The 14,023-nt window shown below is 39.4% G+C and overlaps 1 protein-coding gene across 1 annotated transcript in view; it reads right to left on the reverse strand.

Moving 5' to 3' along the window:
• The window catches only part of LOC138022061 (calretinin-like), a 16,115-nt gene extending 2,358 nt beyond the window's left edge, over positions 1-13,757 (reverse strand). The window contains exons 1-8 of the mRNA XM_068869089.1: positions 13,577-13,757; positions 13,405-13,475; positions 10,467-10,556; positions 9,369-9,461; positions 7,264-7,398; positions 6,089-6,144; positions 4,803-4,842; positions 176-232 (exon numbers count right to left, since the gene is read on the reverse strand). Coding sequence (XP_068725190.1) covers positions 176-232; positions 4,803-4,842; positions 6,089-6,144; positions 7,264-7,398; positions 9,369-9,461; positions 10,467-10,556; positions 13,405-13,475; positions 13,577-13,676 — 642 coding nt within the window. The 5' untranslated portion in view covers positions 13,677-13,757. The remainder of the gene's footprint in view (positions 1-175; positions 233-4,802; positions 4,843-6,088; positions 6,145-7,263; positions 7,399-9,368; positions 9,462-10,466; positions 10,557-13,404; positions 13,476-13,576) is intronic.
• Between the last annotated feature and the right edge of the window lie 266 nt (positions 13,758-14,023).

A 14,023-nucleotide genomic window follows, 5' to 3' on the forward strand; every position in this document is an offset into this window, starting at 1 on the left:
ACTAAAAGATTCCCAGAAGTTTGGCAGTTCCAATAAGAAAGATAGTAAATTCAATATGGCCACCAATATGGGAACTATGATTTCACGTAATGCAACGAATGATTTGGCGTAACTCGTATTTAACATGAGATACATATAGGACATTCACGAAAAGCACTCATTTTGTAAAACCTACCGCATCGTAGTGATCAAATACAGCGTCGAAATCTTCCCTTGATAGCGCTGGCTTCCCCTAAAGATATTTAGATTTGAAATTACTGTTTTCTGATTACAGTAATAAGTGGCGGCGCCAATCACCGTCCTTGCAGCCAGCATTCATATCCAGAAATATGCCTAAATAGATGCAAGCCCGATTTTGACATCCAACACGAGCGTCCCTTTAAGTCTACGAGTTTGCTATTTATTGCCAACAATAACAGAAGGGTAAAGTTAACTTTATTTTTAGCTTAGGGGAAGTAAAGTAAAGTAAAGTAAAGTAACCATATTTAACGTCGATAACTCGTAACAGAAATTCAACTGACAAACCTGAGGTCGACGGTGCGCTCATTTTACTCCCCCCTCTCCATCAGTGCTCCGTTTTACGGGTATTTAACGCTACTTAGCTACACGGAAAGGAAAGAAGTCGAAACAAGGATGCGAGATCCGGGAATCGAACTCAGGACCTCTTGCACCAAGGCCGTGCACTAACTGACTGTGCATCCTTGCTGGGAAATGCATTTGTTCATTTTTACTTCAGAAGCTGCGATGTTAATTGCATGTCTGTATTCTGAGACATAAGCTTAAAGTGATGTTGAAGTTTGGGAGAAGAGCAAGGAGACCCCTCGTGACGCTTATGGAAATCCATATGCATCTAATTAAAAGCAATTCTGGACAGGCGCCATTAATATTTACAGCCGGTATGCTGTAGATCTGTGATCTCGGATCCGTTGTAATTAACAAGGAGTCTGTTTTGAATTCACGAGCGATGAAAATCAAAGTATCGGAAGATGGAACTAATCTTCGTGGCCAAGGGCTTGGTTGAAACCAGAGAGGCCCAGTTCATGACCGCCATGTGAACCTTACTCCTTGCAAAGGGTACTACTTCCATGCAGATGGTCACGTTTCTATACATTATTAACACCACCCAACAGCTGTTGGCACTTAACTGCAGTGAACAGACGGGAACCAGGTGATTTCTCATTGGCAACATCCGTACACTTCAGAAGTACTTGGTAACGACGACGACGGACGGCAACGCGAGGCAACAAGGATATCATTGGCTAAATTGACCGAATGCAAAAGTGGCCGCCAACAAATTATTCTTTTGTCTTTGTGTTAATTAGCCTAACTAGCCGCGTTTACCCGCGTAAAATTGAAAGAATTTGGGCTTTAAAACGAGGCTAGTTAGGCTAATTAACACAAACAAAAAAGAAAATAATTTGTTGGCGGCCATTTTTGCATTCGGTCAATTAAGGTGACTTAAAACCAATTTCAACAATTTGGAGGGGACTTTGATTAGAAGGATGACCTCTACAACAATGCTTCACTTAAAGGCAATGTTATGGTGCGAAATGAAACACCAATAACTGCTTAACAAGGTGCACATATTAATGGGAAGGTAATAAATTACCATGGCAACAAAAGAACCATCTAAAAACGCCCTAGATTTTGTACCTCAAAAACGAACTCGGCGACCCCCATCTTTTATTGTTGGAAATGATTAGCACACTAAGTTGAAACTCTCATCAAAGTTTATTAAAAAATTTCTGGAAAGTATTTAGAGGCACCTTAAAATTTCTCAATTGTGAAGGTGGCTATGAATACGCTCCAGAGCATTTTTTTTTTTTTTACTTTGCATGGAGCTTTATATTAGCGTGCTAATAAAACTCCAGCAATAAAAAATGAGGGTCACCGCATTCGTTTTTGAGATGCGCGCGTTTAAACAGTATATGCAGTGTTTTTAGATGGCTCTTTTGCTTCCATGATAACCTATTACTTCACATTAATGAGTGCATCTTGTTAAGCATTCAATGGTGTTTCATATGTAATGTTTAAAAAACGAGCAGCAGTATTTTATAGGGTTTAAAAACACGAGGCGTAGCCGAGTGTTTTTAGTCCCGATAAAACACATGCTGCGAGTTTTTTAAACGGCTTCAAAAACATTCAATAAAAATTGTGTCCCTCGGGAGTCCGAACAAAGGTTCAAATTGTGAGGGAAAGATATTAGCATACAAGAATAACAAGTGGACCTCATAACCAGTATGGTAATTTTAAAAGGCGTTGTCCTAGAAGCCGGAATCCGGAATCCGGAATCACAGGTTATTGTTTTACCAATACAGAGAGTAAAAACTCCTAAACATTCATAAAAGCTAACCTTAGGCCTAATTAAACAAACGTTTTTAGGCCTAAGGTTAGCTTTGATGAATGTTTAGGAGTTTTTACTCTCTGTATTGGTAAAACAATGACCTGTGATTCCGGATTCCGGATTCCGGATTCCGGATTTTAGGACAACCCTTTTAAAAGCATGTTTTTCCCCTTCAGTTCTTTCTTTGTTGCAGTCGGTGGTTGAAGAAGGTTGGTTAAAAATGCTGCGTAAGAGAAAGTTCAGAGAATTGAAAACTGCCGATGAAGAAAAAGCCTTGTTGGAAAAATCCTTTTCAAAATCAACAGATATGTCACAAATTGGTCTTTCAATAGTCGCACAGTGGCAGAATGGAAGACTGAACAAACAAGCAGCTAACGAAGAAGCAAGGTTCCACGTGGAACGGGAAAAAATCCGAAGCCTAGATGCAAACATTACCATGACGGCAGAGTCGTTAAATTTTTTGGTTGACAACATTTAATTTTTTGAAGAAGTTTGGAAGGAGGATGGGAAAAAGTATCCGCCATGAAGTTTGTAATGGTTGAAATTTCGATGAAAATTATGAGGACTATTTAATAAAGAGCACAAGTGATATTTATATAAAAATCACTAGCGATCTTTATATAGAGATCACGGTAATCATATTTTCATTAATAATTCAGTGATGATTTCATTGTTTATGTATTGTACCCCGATTTTCCCCGAGACCGAAATCAAAACCCTCTCCGGGCTTAATTCAGAATTATCATTCTATACCGGCTATAAAGATGTATGCAAGTGACTGATTTCTGTCATCTGAGAGGATAATAGGCTCGTGAATGATTAATGAGTTTTTGAAGGCATAATAAAGTTGCGTTTACGTGTAACAGTTGGATAGATTTAATCCTTCCAAATAGTACAGTCTGTTGAAAGTGTTAAAACTGCGACACCCATTTTGGTGTATTTCTTTGGAAAAAGGGTAGTAGTAAGACCAGCGACGGAGTACATAGACCAGCAGAAAATCAAGTGGTTCGGTCACGTGACAAGAATGACGCCAAATCAGCCAACATCCAAAGCCTACATCATCAGAGGAAATGCTGCCAGAGCCCGAGTTCGACCCAGGAAGCGATAGATAGATGGGATTTAAGAGATCGTCTCCGACCAAGGCACATCTATGGCAAATGCAAGCAAGATGGCGAACGACAGATAGCCTGTGTACAGCCGCCCGCTCTCCGAAAAAAAAAAAAATCGGAGAGGAGCGTCTGTGATTTACCGTTGATAATCGTGTTCCATACCACGTGATTTTTCCTGGAATGTGTGGAAAATGATTTGATTGGTTACTACCCATCGATCATTACATCATTGAGACAACGAGCTTTTTTTTAATTTTTTCTCCACATCAACACCGTGAGAACCACCGTTGAGATTTTACGATGAGTTCGTGTGTACTTTGAGCACGGTACAAAATACGAATAAAAATCTTTTTGATTGTCAAAGAGGTTTTTCTTTTAAAGTACGAGCGGAATTGTTATCTATGGAGTGTAAAGTGGAAATTGATTCGACGTACGTTTGTAGGAATTGTTGTCAGCGCTAAAGAAACGAAAGCGCTCTTCACGAGGTGAATATAGCACTATTCAAAAGATTGTCCACTCGAAAAACGTCTCCCGCTATTCCTTACCAGTCAATGTAATCCCAACGCCTTGATCGGACCAGCCTAGCCATTCTCAAGCACTATCTACAAAGCGTAATGCCCTGGAATATTTGAGATGTGAACACATCGAGGAAAATTACAGCTCATCGGCAACGATCTGTGCTGCTCTGAAGATCAGAGCCGTACCCGGTTGGAAGGCTTGCAAATACATCCTTTCCTTTAAAGAGGGCTTCTATGCAATAAAGCCAAGGTATCTTAAAACTATCCGAGACGCTCTTCAATGCACGTTTGAAATCTACCTAATTGACCACCATTTTGAGAATTTAGCTCCAACGAAATATGAGCCCCGCAAATTTTGGTCAGCGTAGATCAATTAATAATGTATGCAAAATTATTCCGGAACACGATTACTAACGGTAAATCACAGACGCTCCTCTCCGATTTTTTTTTTTCGGAGAGCTGGCCGTTGTACACAGGCTAACGACAGACGGCTTCTCCCCACTACGCCTCACAGCATAAGCGGAGGACGAACCTAGCCTAACCCTCTTTGCCGTACTTCGCAAAACTCTGGGAGTGCAAATACGACGTCCACTTTGCTATCTAATCTCCTGAACTAAGTGTTATCAGTGTTGGACAGTGACTACGTGAGGTGAATATGAAAAAAATGCTACATCGTTGGTATTTATCAAACTTTGCGTGGTGTTCAGTCAATCCAATGAGGAGGGGGTGGTGAGGTGGGGAATAGAGAACTCTCCCTCACAACTGGCTTCGTGCCTTTTTGTTGTTCGCCTTCAACGTACAATTTACAGCATGAACGGAGTTCACACCTACCTGAAACTTTGCAAAGAAGTTTTCCTCCTTTGGCAGAATGCTAGCAAACAATAATTTGAAATAAAATAATGTATAATATACAGTAATTACATTGCAGTATGGGTAGGAAACTTCACATTATCCACAGTGAATAAGACAAGAAGTTCCCTAAATGCATGACGTGTAGAGACCTTTTTGTTCTCGTTACATGGTGTGGTCTGGCCTGTTCTTCGCTGCCAGTTATACGAAAATGAAAGGCTTTATTAACATAAGAGGAGTTTAACGATTGCTGCGTGAAAATACAGATACACATAAAGGATGAGACCACTGTTCGCATTTAGGAAACAATTATGTATGGCATAACTTTGTAATACATATTAATTTCTTTAACTTTGCATATTAGGTATCTAACTAGTAATTTTTCTGGCATCCTTCATGGATGACGAGCTCGTCGGAGCCCGCTAGCTCTCACTTTGGGATCGAGACAGTTGCCTTCAGGTCATTCAAAAGTTTTTGTTATTTGCACTTTTAACCAGTACTAATTAACGCTCATCTATGTTCAACGGTCCGGGCTCTTCACCGGTTGAGAATACAATCACATAGTTCAGTCTAATCATTCCGCTTGAGCCGGTTCTTTGGATCCGTAAAATATATCATGTCGTATACGTCTTTTGTGTTAATTTGTATAGGAAATCGAATGAAAGCGAGTGCAATTCGTGATTTTATCGGCACGAGTGATGTTTTGAAACTTTTCAACATTGCACGAGCCGTAAGCGAGTGCAATTTGAAAATTATCGTGAAATTTGAAAACTTTCAAAACGTGATGCTTTGAAACTTTTCAAATTGCACTCGCCTACGCCTCTCAAAACATCACGAGTAACGATCTTTTATTTATTATATACTCAACAAAATCACTCCATCGCTTTGTTTCCATAGCAAAACTTCCGTATTGTACTCTATAACCGATTTATGCATTCGTCATTGACCAATCAGAAGCGGCTTAGTTTGTTGAGTATATAATAATATACGGTATTAAGTGTTGAACGATTGGGCGTCCAAATAACTATTATATATCAAACACTGGCATAACTAGTCTACAGAAACTTATAGTGCACTCCCAAGACTTTCGCTTTGGATAACTCTCGCAAGTTGTGAAAAACCAAAACAGAGTATTTTTTAGTTAATGCCTTACAGGTTAAAGGTCGCCCGTAGATTGATAAAAACTGCGTTTTAAAACTACACTACTGGTAAAATCAATTGACAGTGTTTTCAGCAAAACTATATAAAACGACCAATTGAGAACCCACCTGGACAATTCCTTTAAACCAATTTTCCCATCCTTGTTGTCATCGTGATGATCCATCTTAAAGCAAGAAAGATCACATGGTGAAGTAGAATGATGATGATAACGATAACGATAACGCTAACGATAACGGTAACGGTAATGACAATGGCAATGATAACGATAGCGGTAATGACGAAGAGAAGTGGTTTCAACACTGTGTGGGAGGTTATCAACATTACACAATCTCACTGATGCTTCTGCAGGTTCTACTGGTTTAACTCACCAGCCAAACGGCTTTGTTTTACACTAAAAATAAGAATGTCGCTAAGCTCAATTCCTAAACGATTCATTTAAGAAATCAACATGGCGGTCGTTTCACCAACATGGCGACTTGACGTAAGTGATCGATAGTGAACACCTAGAACATTTTTTTTGCCTCGGCTGCAAATTATCAGATGGGGTGGAAATATCTACATATGTGACTGGTAAAATGAAATCTTGATATGAACAGGAATCAGGAACCCATGACTAGGAGCGAATAAAAGTAAAGTCTCTGCTTACGAGCCAGAAGGCCCATCAGGCCGGCGCTTATCTCCGGTTTCCTTAGCATGAAGCGACTAGGAGTATTTCTACTCCCCCCTGGATGGGATGCTAGTCCATCGCACGGTTACCCCCAGCATTTCGCCGGTACCCATTTATACACCTGAGTGGAGAGAGGCACCGTGGGAGTAAAGTGTCTTGCCCAAGAACACAACACAATGTCCCCAGCCAGGATCCGAACCCGGACCACTTGATCCGGAGTCGAGCACACTGACCATGAGGCCACCGCCTCCCACTCTAGGAGCGAATAATTGCCCTATATTCCTGTCACGGAGTTTTCATAGACCGATTTATTTTTGGATTGAATTTCACTCGAATGAGACTCTCTCGGGGCCCGATAACCTATCACAGGAAACTAACTTGACGGCATTGCGTCACCGGACCGAAACTGCCTTTTCGTGGGAAAAGGTAGGCTGAAAATAAATCGGTCTGTAAAAATGCCGCGACAAAAGCTAACTATAGGGCTTGATCGCTCCTAGCCATGGACTCCTGCAGGAATCTAATTCCATAAGAGATCTGCTTCGTCACCCTCTCTGCTATTTCAACACGAAAGTTATTCCTATTGGTCTGAGCCATACAATTCAATAGTAATCTTACTATGAACTGTTTGAAGTCTTTGATTAGCTGAGTATTTGCATTGCAGCCCTGCTGTTGCAGCATGTCCCTGAGAAAGGCATCGATTTCATCTCCCTCAAGATACCCACTCATGTCACTGTCATAGTGATTCCATATCTAAAAGAAAACATCGAGAAAGCAAGGCAACGGGACCTATTACCCTTCTACAGAGACGTACTTATCGATGCAGACGCGTTCAAACTCGGAAAATGATTAACGCTCCGAACAGGATCGGGATCTTTGCCAGTGCGAATGCAAATTTGGATGTAAAGATGCATCACAAAGGTGATGATGACGTATCTTCTGTATACTACAAAATCGAGGTAGAAAAGAATGTAAGTCTCTTTCATTACAATTGCAAGAATGCAACATTTAGACATTTAAGATGGCGAAACCTACTATCAGTTTCTTTATATTACGGCTTTCGAGGGAAAAAAGGGACAAGACACAGGTGTTAGAGAGGCTCTTGTGATTGGTTCAGGAAACAATGAGCACAAAAAAATATAAAACAAAAGCAATAAAGCCTTAGGCGTCGTCAAATTGTGCTAATTTTCGCGCAGCAGTTGAATTGCAATGCCATGGCCAAGGCGGCAAGACAAGTTGCAGAAACATGTACAGCTTCGGATAGTACAATTGAGTTCAACTTTCCACAACGCTTCGATTCATGTTGCAACGAATTTCTCAATCATTGAGCAGTGTAAAATCCGTCCTCCAACTTATTTCGCAACAGTTTGCGGCAAATGAAAATGTTCCTTTAACTTCATGTGATCGTCGAAAACAAGCCAAGTTGCCAGAAACGTTTATAAACCGAATGGCCAAGAGTAGCACCCATCAGGAAATTTCTTTCGCAATGTGAGAACTTTCGTCGCAGCAAGATTTCTATAGGCTATCGCGAGTTACAAGAAAAATTGCTGAGTATAACAATGCCTTAATCTTAATCCTAAACAGAATAGAGCTGAGTCCTATAACGATCCAATCAATGTAGACCCCAGAGCTCTTCTCTTGGTTGCGGGAGAGAAGAGCTCTGGGGAACCCTGAAACAAAGTGTCTTCTCATTGGTTTTCGTGAAGAACAATCAAAAGCGGCTCTAACTAGGGCATTTACGTTAGCACGAAGAGTAAGCAGGCGCCGTAAGGTTCAAATAGCCACTGACTTTGGGAGCCGGTCATTTGTGGGTTCCCATGTTTCCGTGAGGAATGAATCAACGATGAAATGATATAACTGCGCGGATCATAGCTTCACTTGATTTCATATCCGCAGTTCATATATGATTCATTTCATATATCATTCATCATTGATTCATTCCTCACGGGAACATTGGAACCCACAAATGACCAGCTCCCAACGTCAGTGGCTTTATAGCTCAGTTGGTCAGAGCGTCGCAGCGGTATCGTGAGGTCACGGGTTCAAACCCCGTTGAAGTCCTGACTTTTTCAGGCTTCTTTACGCAATTGCAAAAAAATTGCGTTTATAATTGCGAGGATCATACCTTCACTTGATTTCATATCCGCATTTCATCGGCGCCGTAAGGTTCAAATAGCCACTGACTTTGGGAGCCGGTCATTTGTGGGTTTCCATGTTTCCGTGAGGAATGAATCAACGATGAAATGATATAACTGCGCGGATCATAGCTTCACTTGATTTCATATCCGCAGTTCATATATGATTCATTTCATATATCATTCATCGTTGATTCATTCCTCACGGGAACATTGGAACCCACAAATGACCAGCTCGCAACGTCTGTGGGCTTCATAGCTCAGTTGGTTAGAGCGTCGCACCGGTATCGCGAGGTCACGGGTTCAAACTCCGTTGAAGTCCTGGCTTTTTCAGGCTTCTTTACGTAATTGCAAAAAAATTGCGTCCAAAACTGCGAAACTCATAGCTTCAATTAATTATTTTAATAACTTAAGACTTCCCCTGAACACCCTAAAACAATGCGACATAGCCCCTTTAATTACATCGATGCTATAAGCGCTACAGAAAATCAGAGACGCAAATCATGATACTTTTGTCGTCATATCCTAGAAGGGATCGTATTGCGATTTGATTACATCAGCCCATGTTACCAAAACATTTCCCTGTACCTTGATAAATTGTACGCTGTCCATTTTGTTCGCTTGAAACTCATCCCGAAACTGCGCCAAGTAGTTTTCTTCCGTTGGAAGAATGTTTTCCAACTAATGAAGTCAAAGAAGAAAGAATTGAATTTCAGCCCAGCAAGGCAAGTTTTTTGAGTGGACACCCTTACCATGCTAGGGAACTCAGTTTGAGCAGGGATAATCTCGGATGTAAAAGTGTACACTTTTAAAAGAGCTGGAGTCAAGGATTTACCCCTTTGGAGTAAAAAAAAAACTCAGTTAAGCCTTAATCAAAGAAAAATTAATAAAGGGGAATCCCAGTTGATTTTCGATGTCCTTTTAAACTGGAAACGTTCGCTTGAGGCCTTATCCGTTAATGTAACTCGACGTTACTTTTCAGTGTTTTTTTTTTTTAATGCACAACAAGAACAGGATCGGCAGGCATCAAAGACTGTGCATTGACTGCAAAAGGCTTCTGACACGGAATGGAACCAAAACCCCCGGAGGGGACTCCCATATAAGAAGAGGAGAGATGCTTGTCGGATATTTTAAATTAAACCGCAGAAAGAGACCAATTTGGGCGTGGCCCAGGCGTTTTAATGACCCCTAAGAGAGACCATATTAAAACAGTGAAAAACGAAAAATACCGTGACTTTTAATAATGGCAAAGACGTTATCATATCATAATTTCACCTTCCTGAAGAAATGTAAAAGTGTGAATATACACTTTTATATTTCTTCGCGCGCAACCCTGAAGGAGACCTTCACGGCCACATCTGATGGCGTTTTGCCCAGAACACCCCAAGTGAGACCAAAATCCGAAATTTACACCCCTAAGCGAGACGACGAACATCCCTCCCCTTTACATATGGGGGTCCTCCCCCGTGGCCAAAAACACCTTGATCGTGAAGGAAATCACTCTGGGCCCGAGCCTCTGAAAGAGGATGGGTAAACAACAGAAAACTATAAAAAACGGGAAAAGAAATACTTAGATTTGGAATTACGAGATTTCTTCCCGGATCCCTCAGTAATACGTTCTATTTTGTTTGAGCCAATTTTTCATACGTTTATCTTGATGGCTTCCATCACGGTTAGTTTTCTTACCTCTGGCATGCTGATTTTGCCATCAAAATTATCATCAAACTTGTCTAGAATGAACTGCTTGAATTCGATTAGTTCCTCTTCATTTGGGTTCTGCACGAATAGTAACGAATTCACTAATTAATATAAGAAATTGTCAAATTTTCCCTGCAAAAGGAGGGACGTTAATTCGTAACTTTAAAGTAATGTTTAAAAAACGAGCAGCAGTGTTTTATCGGGGTTTTAAAACACGACGCGTAGCCGAGTGTTTTTAGACTCGATAAAACACGTGCTGCGAGGTTTCTTGAACGGCTTAAAAAACATTCCACAAAGAGCGTGTCCCTCTGGACTCAAAACAAATATGGTTCAAATTGTGAGAGGTGAATATTAGAATACAAGAAAAACAAGCTATGCCTTATTAGTATTCTTTATACAAAGAATACTAACGAGAAGTGTTTTATCAGGATATAAAGCTCATACACGTGACGTTTCATCGGTGTTTTGATAGAATGTTAGGCTCATGAATTATTAATGAAATTTTTTAAGTGCCCCTGTAATAAGAAGAAAATCACTTCCTTTTTTCCTTCAGATAGCTTAACACCTGTCTGGCATAATTTTGAGCTTTGATTTTTATCCAAAGGCCGTTTACTACACGGTTTGCTACACGGTAGGGTACACACGCATTGCATTCTTAAACTAGTGAGCCTTTGACGTCATCTTCTCCTCGATCCAGCTCTCAAGATCTTAAAATTAGCAATGGCGGGTTAAAATAAACAGGTGTCCTTTTTAAATCAAGGCTTAAAACTTTGGTCTCTTAATTTTTAGTTAACATAGTTTTAAAATTCAAATAAAAATACGAATTGATCCGTGCTGTGCAAACGAGAGCCTGATAAGGTAAAATATTGGTGAAATGATACGAGACCTGTCTATTTTGTATCTATGTCATAGCCTTCCTTTCACCTTTACGATTCGCTAAAAATTTTGAATGAATAATTTACCATCTTAAACTTGAAAGGTTTTGCCTTATGTAAAGCGACAAGATTATTATGATAACTCAACACAATTATGATAATACTTTCTTGTGTAATTTCATAGGGTATTGAATTTTTAGTGTAACTGCGATAGATGCAAACAACTTTTTCGCGCTAAGCTAGTGTTAATGAATGAAAGGAAAGTCCAAAGAAGAATTCTAACTACAATATTGTGTGATTGTCGTAAGCGTGAAAAACGACCATTCCCGTCATTGTTTTGAACGTGGCACAAATCTCGAAAGGGTGCCTGAGAGCTCATAAAAGCTAATGGATGGTATTTTCTCATTCGATAAGAGTATCTTTGTTAAACAACGGAAACTAGTAAGTCGATGGAATGTGGTCGACAAACTCATTCGATGATATGACAATTACATTTATATGATCATGAGTATTTATGAAGTGACTTTTTTCTTGCAAAAAAAGCTGCAAGAAAAAAAACTTTTATCTGTTTTGTGAAAGCCAAAAAATAATTTAGTGGTCTCAATTTCGTAAAATATTTATAGTAAACATGACAATTATTATTAAATGATAATAAGGAACAATTGACCAATATGCTTATTATACCTATTCGAAGAAAAAATGCCTGTGGAGATAAAATTGCGGCAAATTGGTCTTAAATGATTGAAAGGAAAGGCCCTCAGGTCATGATGAAAAACCCTTCTTAGTTTACGTTCAAGTTTACTGCGATTTCCATTTGAATGCAACTCTGGACTGACATAATCAGATGTATGTGCGTGAGGGTTTTTCATGAGTAGTTGCCAAAGGATTTTGGCAGACACAAAGTTGTTTATTCCTTGAAAAAAATCCGTTTACATCTTCTTTAATGCAAAACATGATCTAGCCACCTTATTGGCCGGATAAGAATAAACATCACAGGAGCTTAATGTTGGACAAAACTATAAATAGGTTATGGGCGAGTCGTAAGGAAAAACTCCTTGCCCATCAGCTGTTTCTTGTTTCAAATTTTCAAACACTGTTTTCAAAACTGAGCTGCAACAATGTTTCCTTGTAAAATTCAATCACTTTTGGTTAGCTTTGATTGATTCGAAGCTCTTGGTAACGGTGTTGTCAGTGCGGGTTTACGTTTCGAATCTCTGAACATGGGTTGGGCGAAAAAAAAAAAAAGGATTTTCGCAGCAAGCCGCTTTTAATTAAAAAGATATAAACGTGAAAATGACAGAAAGTAACCTCAAAGGAGAATATCCGGATCGCAAGAGACTCACAGGTTTCTTGGTAAAATACTTTTTTTAACCAAGAAGGCAAATATAATGCAGAGCTGCATTCATGAGTACAGACGAGGCTCCTTAAAGTATCTTCTTGAAACAAAATAATAAATACGGTTCCCTTTTGTACATTTCTTCCGTTTGCGCTTGTAACAAGACACTCAAGGTTAGGTCTTATTCATTGTGAAGCTAAACGTAACTGAATCCCAAAAAAACAGTTTGCAAATCAATAACCGTAGACTTAAATGAATCATAAGAAATTTTACGAGACTTTTTCGAGAAATTTACTTGAGTGAAAATGCAAGAAAATTAATAATGCATTTTAAAAGAAGAAGGAAGATGTATCTTCTTCACGACTTCGAGATTGAAATTGAATATTTGTCGTCCGTGAATACTTGTTTTGGAGTAGGATAGTGTCGACTGTAAGTCCAAATTAAGCAGTAAAATATACATATGATAACTTAAGATAAATATATCTTTTTATTGTGGTTTTAAATCCAAATGCGTTCAACAAAGCAAACGTAATACAGGAAAACAAGGAAAAACTTAAGGACAAATTACGATGACTTGTGAGATCGTTAGGGTAAAAGAATAGTATAAATAAGAAGATGCAAGGTTCAAGTAAAACTCTGATAAGATTGTTGTAGTTGCCGTTTGATCGCTGTTGGTTTGATTTTTGCATATTACTCAACATCATTTGTAGCTTACCTCGTTACCAGTTTCGCTTAGAAGAGCAACTAGAAAATCGGTGAGTTCATCTGCTTCGATGAAGCCATTACCTAAATGAGGAAGTCCAACGAGAAGTAGACGTTGACTCTGATTTGTATTCAAAACCGTGTCAGACGCATTTTATGTATTGTATTGTTGAAAATTATTTTACCGTCTTTGTCGAATTCCTTGAAGACTTTGACAAATTCTTCTGATGTAAGTTTCGCTTCACCCTTGAATTGCAGCACGCAAGAGGCTTTTTTACCTTCCATATTCTTTGCCTGCAAGACCAAAATAACGCTTGCATTGCTCGAAATCTGCTTTTAGTAATTGTATACAACTGCGACGCATGCGCATTTTGGCGCCTCCTCGCGGAACAATAATATTCAAATTTGAGTCTACACGCGTAAAGCAGGTGAAATGAGGGGTAAACAAGTAACTCGACGAATGAACACAGTTTTGGATAGCAATGAAATTTCCTTTGCAAGCGGCCTGAGAGTTTTGTGGTCGCTAATTAAAGTCAAGATAACTGGTGAGTCGCAGAGTCGATTAACAACATTGTATCCTTCGAAGATCCGTGAGCAAAATGTTAAAAAAAGAACACGAAGTATAAACTGTG

This window comes from Montipora capricornis, chromosome 10 (assembly GCF_036669925.1).
Source record: "Montipora capricornis isolate CH-2021 chromosome 10, ASM3666992v2, whole genome shotgun sequence".
NCBI lineage: Eukaryota > Metazoa > Cnidaria > Anthozoa > Scleractinia > Acroporidae > Montipora > Montipora capricornis.